Raw genomic sequence first — 9,280 nt, 5'->3', positions numbered from 1 at the left:
TAATATCCAGGGAGTATCTCGCAAGAAAATAAAATCATAATATGATGATAGATCTCTAAGCTGAACTAAAAAATTCTATACCATTTTACAAGAAACCACGTAAAATTTCGAGATATTAATTAAAAAACACTGTAACATAATGACGGTGCACGGTAAAGCGGTAATTGGGATAGGGAGGAGCGATGCGTGTGTAGGCGCGCAGCAAAGGCTACTCGAAACGAGCGCCCGTGCGGTAAGATTGTATCAAAATAATGTGATTTTTCTCCTCAAATTTACTGCTAGTATCTGTTTCATTCAGATAAAAATTGCGTTTAATAAAAGAAGTATTACATGAAATAAAAGAAGTATATATATGTATCAATAAGTTCCCTTTTTATTTTTATGAATCGACAAGTCCCACTAAATCGTTTGTTATTCCACAAGTTATTAAATTTATTTTCTGGGTCAGGATATCGTTTGCTGCGTTTTCTTTTAGTACTGAAAGAAAGAAGAAAACCGCTTAAAACTTGTTTTCAAAGTTTTATATAGTTTAAGAGAATCATATCAATCTATATTGATTATCAATCTATATTATAATATCAATCTATATTGTAACAACTACTAAATTTATAATTTAAAAAATATTAATTTATTTATTTTCATTTTTTGTAGATATTAAATAAATACATTTTTTTCGATACATAATTTTTCTGGAATAATTGAAGATATTTACAATTATATAATTATATAATTACAATTATATAATTACATTTATATAATTACATTTGAAAAATTACATCGATTAATTTTTAATTAGTTTAGTTTTCTTTATTTTAAAATATTTGAATGCTTAAATTTTTATATTTATTATTTTTACACTTATTACATTATTATGTATAAGTTTTTAAATATCTTCTCTTTTTCTCTTCGAAAATTAATTAAATATATTGAATCATTACAATAGGTATAAATATTGAGTTAACTGATGCTAAAGTATTAATGAATTGAAACATAATACTTTCAACAAAATAATTATGCAGAGAAAGATTATTAATTATAAGAACACAAGAGAAATAGAGAAAATACAAAAAATATTTAAATTATAGAGTGAAAAGTCTGTATTTTATTTATTTAATTATCTTTTTTGAAAAAAGATAAGAAATATGTATCTGATTCATACATCCATTATTTTTATTAATGTAACGTACGTATACAGGGTATTTCATAAGTGGTGGGCAAAATTTCAGGAATGGATTCCTCTTGCTTAGAAAAGAAAAAAAGTTAATCAACATAGGCCCGGAAATGATTATTTTTTGAGTTATTAAGATTTTTATAATACGAAATTTTGTCTCATTTCTCGTCTTAGAAGTCCTTTTACAGACATCAACAATGTTTTTGCCGAACTTGAAAGAACTTCTAAGACGAGAAATGAGACAAAATTTTGTATTACAAAAATCTTAATAACTCAAAAACTAATCATTTCCGGACCTATGTTGATTAACTTTTTTTTCTTCTCTAAGCATGAGAAATCTATTCCTGAAATTTTGCCCACCACTTATGAAACATCCTGTATATGTAATATATGTATATAAAATTAATATGTAAATGTAATATTATAATCTTTATTGATGTAATATATGTAATATATGTAATAACAATAATAATCATAATGATACATAATTTACATAATATTATGTAAATTATATAGAATATATTATACTATATAATATTTATATAATATTTATATAATATTAATTACCTTTATCGACGCACATGTTAATTACACTTTTGCACCGTTCTACATTGGCCGAATTCGAGATGAGAACTTCACAATTATGATCAAGGATGTCTTTATCGATTGGACTGTTATCACTGATCTAAAATCAATGTAAATTTTTCAATTACGATATTATACTACTTTGTTCAAAAAAATTATTTAAAAAATTAATAAAAAATTATATATTTTTTGTGAAAATTTATTTATTTTATTTATTTTTTTATTTTGGAGAATGCTTTTGTCCTCCTTAATCTTGATCTTGGCATTCTTCAAAAAAAAAATTATGGTTTTAAATTTTTCAACAAATTCTATCTTTAAAACTTTCAACATATTTTTATTGTTGCTCACAGTTTATTCAAAAGCTATATAGGATGGCAGGGAATTTTTGACCTTAACGAAATAAAGAGGTAGATTGGCTCAAATTAAGAAGGAAGGATCTCTATTGTTTTGTGATTATCGCAATAATTAACGAAAAATTAAATAAAGAAGATCGGCCAGGAGCGATGAGTGTGTAAGCGTGTGGCAAAGGCTCCTCCCCTCCCCAATCACCGCTTCGCCACGCGCCGCCATTATGTTACAGTTAGACCGCTTTCGCCGTCGTGTGCTTCTAGCCACGCACATTGGCTGATCTTCTTTATTTAATTTTTTGTTAATTATTGCGACAATCACAAAACAATACAAATCCTTCCTTCTTAATTTGAGCCAATCTACCTCCTTACTTTGTTAAGGTTAAAAATTCCCTGACATCCTGTATAAGCAATTAAAATAAATAATGAGTATTTTTAATGCAAGACAAGAATTTTTATAATATTAAGTATTTCTTCCTTTTCAGAGGAATTTTCGCATTTAAAAAATAATTATTAAAAGATTATTTCGCAATTAAGAAATAATTATTAAAAGAAAAATTTAATGACAAACCAGCAATAGATTTTAATATTACGATTAATATAAAGATTTGTAAAAATTAAAAAAGTTTAATATTATAGTAGTTATAGATTGCTGAGTTCTTGTTATATAGAATATACTCGATATTTTTTTGTCTATAAAGGGTGTTTTAGATCAGTTTAGAGAAACTTTAGAATCTTATATTGAATTTGGAACAAAAAGGTTCCTATAAATAAGTCCGGAAAATGAAAATAATGTAATTCGTTATTTAATTATTTATCAGATTTATTTCATTACTTTCTTCAAATAAATAAAGGATTATTTTTAAACATTATCAAATAAACGTGATTTTTTTACGTTTATTAATTTATAACTTTTTAACGAAGCGTTTCCGGACCTATGTTTAAAAACTTTTTTGTTTCAAATTCAATTTCCTATAAGATCCTGAAGTTTCTCTAATCTGACCTGAAACACCTTTATAAATGCTATTTATAAATGCTTTTTCTAAGTTTTACATGCTTAAACTTCTGCTGCTCAACTTACAATTATGAAATTTGACATTTTGTATTTCATTTGTATTTCTATAATTAATATAAAAATATATTTTATGTATTTATTATAATCCAAAATAGAGAGTAATATTGCATGACTATTATTAGTCTTTATCTTCCTGTTTACACATGGATATTCAAATATTTATTTATTTATTTTTCTAATAAACAATGAACAATCATTAAAATCTTTGGAAAGATACATAGAATTAAATGTTATATGTATATTATGATCTTTTCAATATTTGCAAATCTCAACATTTTTATTGAAAAGGAAGATTCTAATTCGCTTCCAGAAATAAATATTTAATGTAAAATCATAATATATAAATATACATACTAGGCCAGTTCTCTTGTACGCACAATAGACCACAACAGGATTATTCTCCTCTAAAATAACAAATTTTATAATATAGTTTAAAATAGGCATCCACGAGAAATTTTGTGATCAAATAATTTAATTTATAAATAAAATCTATTTAGATTTTTATACATATAATTTATTAATATTCTTTTTGTCACTAATGTTATTTTTGTTCAAAATTTGCTTTATATCAATATGCTTTATATCAATGTTTCTATTATTATAAATATTTTAACAAGAAATTTTACATTAATTCTTGATTCTTTTAAAATATCGCGTGAATTTGGTATAATGACATATGCTAAATGAACATTAAATAAATAATTAATTAAGTAATCAAAATATTATAATATATATTATTAGAATAACAAATAAAAAATAAGAATTCATAGGAGTTTAATCGAATGTTTTTCCGCTAGTAGATTACAAGAATAAAAGAATATGTCATTAAACTTAACCGTTAGATGATGGAATGCTAAAAAATTATGATCATCTTATGAAAAATAATTTAGCTTTAAGATAAATTAAGATAATTTAGCTTTAAGATAAATATTAGCACAATATATATGCATATATAAATTAGTTTTGATTCTTTTTAATGTTAATATATATTGTTGACAGAATTATTATATTTTATATTTTAATAGATTAGTATAATAAATTAATGTCATATATTTATCTCTATGAAATTTTATTTTAAATAAAGCTATTAATTTAATTGTTTTATATAAAATTGGAAATCTTTTTAGCTCGGTAGCATAATAAGCGTATAAAAGTTAATTTATTATCTCAATTAATATAAAAATTAGGATGATATAATATATTCTAGATACAATATTATTCAATAAATTTATTACAAATTGCAACTTGTAGCATAGTATTATTTAATATTAATAATTGATACGCGGCAGACTCACTTGACAGATTCGGGACTTTCGGCAATAATTTCTCACATTCCGTTAAGTAATTTCTAAAATCTTTCCCAGTTACAGCTTCACCGGCACGAACTATTACCTGGAATTCAAAATAATCCTATTTAAAAATTTCTAAGAATATACATATAAAAATTACATTTTAAAAGAATAACATTTCTTTATCAAATTTAGAATAGAAATGATTATATAACAATTTATATATTTAAGCTATTCTCCATATAATCAACATTCTCAAATTCTCGAAATTTTAATTGTCAATATATGTATATATTTAAATACATTGTAACTTATTTTAATTTTTTCGCGCAATTCTAAGAATATTAATAATTCAAAAATATGTTTTTCATTAAGCATATATTGATTCATCAAGAACGTATTATTTCAGATAAAAGTATTATATTTTCAAGATTTTTTAAGGGAGGACACCACTGTAAAATTTTCAAAAAATCGATTTTTTGGAAACACTTTTAAAAAATTGTTTGAACCTTCAAAAGTGCGATGCATATTCATTTATAGCTGAAAAAAAATTTTTTTTAATGATTTCGAGTTATTTTTGAAGAGTGTCTACGAGCGCTAAAAAGCGCCTTCGGCGATGCGACGCAGATAGACGCAGTTCTCGACCCTTGTAAGTTTATTATTTTTGGGGAAAAAGTTGACCGACTGAAATAAGTTTTATTTTCTACCATAAGTGGCATTGCATTACGAAAAAAAAAATTTCATCAGCTGTAGCGTCTATAAAACCGTTGACTAAACGCCGTTTGTTTTCACATGTTTTCGATGCACGGCAGTTTCTCTCTACTTATTGTTTGTTTACGAGTTCTTGTGTGTATTTTCTGTATATTTTGGAGCAATGTCTACGCTGGGTAAACTGTATAGACCAAGTAAAGGCTCTAAGAAGCATTACGCGACTGCCCAGCCGGCTCAGAGTCATGGTGCTCTTGGCAACGTGCTAAAACTGCTAATGATTTAGCAAAATACAATCATAATTCGGCTATGTGTAATGAAATATACGAGGCAATCAAGCCTATTTATGATGATTTAAGCAGAGACGAACTTCTTCAGCGCTGCTTAGGCGGATATACGCAAAATACGAACGAGTGCTTCAATAAAGTCGTGAACGATCGCTCCGAAAAATTCTTCTGGTGGAAAATTATTGCTCGACGTTGGAATTGATGTAGCCACATTGACATTTAACGATGGCCTTATGTCTCTTGTCAAAGTTTTGGAAGTAATAGGCGTGAAAATCGGGCTCAACTGCTATAATTTCTGCATGGAAAGTGACGCAATCCGAATTGCCAAGGCAGAGCGATCAATGTCGGATCAAGCAAAAGATGCTCGAAGAGCTAATTTGGCAGTTCGGAGAGAAGAAAACGAGGCTGATTTCAACGTGGAAGGGCAACTGTACGGAGCTAGAATCGCTGATTAAAGATACATAAAGAATTTCTTAAGTTATAAACAATTTATTGGTACCGAAAACTTTAAACGCGTTTTTCTCAAAACCATGTTTTTGAAATCGGCACGCAGCAGAACTCAAACAATTTTTATCCGATCGACTTGAAATTTTAACTGTAGCTTCTTAGATCGATTTAACAGTCAAGTACGAGCGCTTTTTTCGATTAATTGAAAATTGTAAAAAATATATCACTTTTTATACGAAAATTATGGTCGAAAAATCAAATTTTTTATTCAAACTCGTCTCTATTTTTTTTTTTAATCTTTTTTTATTTCCCTTCGTACTTGACTGCTAAAACTAATATAATTAACGAAAATATTTCACTTTTTGTTCCAAGATCAAATTTACGACAGTTCTACTGCGTGCCGCGGAGAGAGTTGGCTGAAAACCAGTAGTGATGTAGCGACTCGTGCGCCGCCATTTTATATTTTTTTAACAAATAAAAAATTTTTTTACGTACTTCAATATATGTCTAATAAAGCCTAAAAGTTCTTTTGATCATATATTTTATTCCTTTCTCAAAAAAAAATACCAAAGAAAGCAGTCGAAAATGGGCAGTTACAGTGGTGTCGTCCCTTAATTCACATGAAACTTTTTAATTTATTTTTTAAATAAAATTTAATTATATAAAATAAATTTTTTTATTTTTTAAATAAAATTTAATTTTATAAAATAAATTTATTTTAGAGAAATGCAATGATTTATATGATATGTAAAATCATTCAAGAATTAATATATTCAATATTAAGATTCAAAAATATAAAACTCTTAATCGAAACTTCTTTAACATGAAATTTCGAAGAAAGATACATCTCTTATATCAATAAAATGACTTTTTGCTCTTTATATAATTATTTTATTATATCGAAATTTTGATGAGCAACCTATACAATTGTTTATATAATTTTTAATTTAGTAAAGTTGGAAGTAAATTCTTTTCTTTTTCCCAACTTTTCAGTTGATGCATTCTTTCTTCTAATGCAAGTGTTCTTATCACAAAGATGTTTGTAATAGATGGAAAATGTATATTTCAAAAGCAAGGTTATATCGAAATTACAATATATACATTTCATATATGCATTATTATAATTTTTTTAATCTATTATAAAATATGTAAATAATTGCAATTGAATTAATAAAATATTACTTTTTTCTTATGCATTCACTGTTTTGTACTCACCAATACGCAAGCGATGAAAATGATAGTTTTCATTTTAGCTTTCTTCGAGTACTACAAAACATAACAATCTATATTAAATTATAAGACTTTTGATTCCGTCAGTGATATTTATATAGAACAATTCTTTATTCTTTTCTTCTTTTTAGTTACATTTGCTTACAATGTTGTCCTGATAATACCATCAAATTTTTGCATTAATATGTTTATTTTTAATATTATCTCTTACATTATATTTTTCCACTACTTTACTTGCCGATTATGATTCTTTATATTCAAAAAGACAAAAATGAGGTTGACTTTACTGAAATATCAAGCTTTCTCGTTTCTATTATACTTCTAGTGGAAACAGTACATTCGATGCACATCGAAGTGGATTGAATACTTCGATGGAAACTAGATCATTGTGGAAGCGTATGAGAGTGAAAGAAAAAGAGAGAAAAACAAAGAAAAAGAAAGAAAGAATAAGATAAAAATGAAGAAAGGGCAAGGTCGGAAAAGCAGAAAAAGAATTCAGAATATGATTTATGAACTGGATAGAATTATGGAAGAAACACAATTTTTTATTGTATATTTCTTGTCCTGCTCATAAAAGAGCATTTTTAGATATAAAAATTATTCATTAAATAATACAAATTAGTCTAAGTAATACTTTTAAAATATTTTGCTTTAAGAAATTCATTAAATCCTGCAGTTTTTAAATTGTATTAATTCGTACAAATATATATATATATATATATATATATATATATATAATTATATTGTATATTATATATTATATTTATATTATTTTCCTTTAATCTGTATTTTCTAGTATTCTATGTAAAAATGTGCTTCCATTTAATTCAGAAAAGAGTGGGAAGAAAAAAAAGTGCTTCCCCTTCGATTTTGATAAGCTATAGTTATAGTCTAAATCAAAATAAGAGACACGTATTTTTTTACGCATCCATACGATCATTAAGAAAATGAAACACTCTCTTGAAAAAAATTCGGTTTTTTTTATTTTTGAGCGAATACCATCGAAACGATAAAAAATATAAAAAAATTTTGAATAAAAGTTTAAAAGCATTTTGAATGTACTCTATAACAATGTCCGATTTTTCGAAAATGTCATGTTTTTCGAAATCTTCCTCCTTTTTCTAAATTTTAAAAATTTTGAAATTTCTCTTATAGCAAAATTTAAAACCAAAATCAAATATATATAATAAAGTTGTATTCAGAAATAAGCTAGAAATATCTCAATATCGCTGTAAGCGTGGACTTTCTTTAAAAGAAATCTATAGACTAAAAAAGAAAAATATGTAATGTGTATTTGTAAAATATTAATGTCTTTCTTACAAGTATATTTTAAAAGTTTTATAAAAAATAGTATACTCTTATCATGTAATTGAAGATAATTTAATAAAAAGGACAGGACTTACATTTTTAGAAAAGTATAAGTATTCAAAAGCATGAACAATAATAAAAATTTTTTTAATTAGTACATACGTAATATATGCACACTTATTTTCGTTGAATCGTAGTAGAACGAAATCATATACTAAACTGCTAGTTCAACTCACAGCGATAGATACTTATATAATAATGCGTACATGCTTCGGTGAGCGCAGTTCTAAAATTATTTTATATTAATATTTAATTTATTAACTTATTAATACGCCATTGTTGTATAAGTGCATCTATTATTCGTTGCACTGATAACAAATTATCATCTATTAACATATGATCAAAAAGAATTTTCCTTCGTCTAGTTTCAGTTTTAGTGGATAAAAATATATTATTATTCTCATACAAGGAAAAAGGGGAAAAAAGCTTATAAATATAATTATGTATGGATTTTAACCTGATCTAATCATATACAGGGTCCGGCCGAATAACATGTACAAGCGGACACCGGATAATTGCTTATGAAAAAATAAGAAAAAAAGTAGAATAAAATTTTTTCACCTGAGGCTTCGTGCAACGTACAACACTTGTTCTGATTATAAACAACAATGTTTTAAAATTATAAAATTCAAGAAAGAACAAAAAAATATTTTATTAAGTATAATTTATTTTTATCAATTACAGTACTGTTAAAATTGACGTCCTCTTTTCCATATCCATAGTTATGACCATCTTATTACTAATGCATGCATCCTTGGTATGCTATATTTAAA

The 9,280-nt window shown here is 25.7% G+C and overlaps 1 protein-coding gene across 1 annotated transcript; it reads right to left on the bottom strand.

The window, feature by feature from the left end:
* Window positions 1-271: 271 nt before the first annotated feature.
* Window positions 272-8,702, bottom strand: LOC105257303 (venom allergen 2-like). Its single transcript, XM_025407490.1, has 6 exons — window positions 8,610-8,702; window positions 7,125-7,175; window positions 4,474-4,570; window positions 3,533-3,582; window positions 1,739-1,856; window positions 272-477 (listed from the first exon to the last, which is right to left on the bottom strand). The coding sequence occupies exons 2-6, from the start codon at window positions 7,155-7,157 to the stop codon at window positions 380-382; spliced, it is 396 nt and encodes a 131-aa protein (XP_025263275.1). The 5' UTR covers window positions 7,158-7,175; window positions 8,610-8,702; the 3' UTR covers window positions 272-379.
* Between the last annotated feature and the right edge of the window lie 578 nt (window positions 8,703-9,280).

The sequence above is a fragment of the Camponotus floridanus genome, unplaced genomic scaffold, assembly GCF_003227725.1.
Source record: "Camponotus floridanus strain SB8 unplaced genomic scaffold, Cflo_v7.5 scaffold179, whole genome shotgun sequence".
NCBI classification, from domain to species: Eukaryota; Metazoa; Arthropoda; class Insecta; order Hymenoptera; family Formicidae; genus Camponotus; species Camponotus floridanus.
The sequence above is the reverse complement of the archived record's forward strand: the minus strand, read 5'-3'. Positions and strand labels throughout refer to the sequence as shown.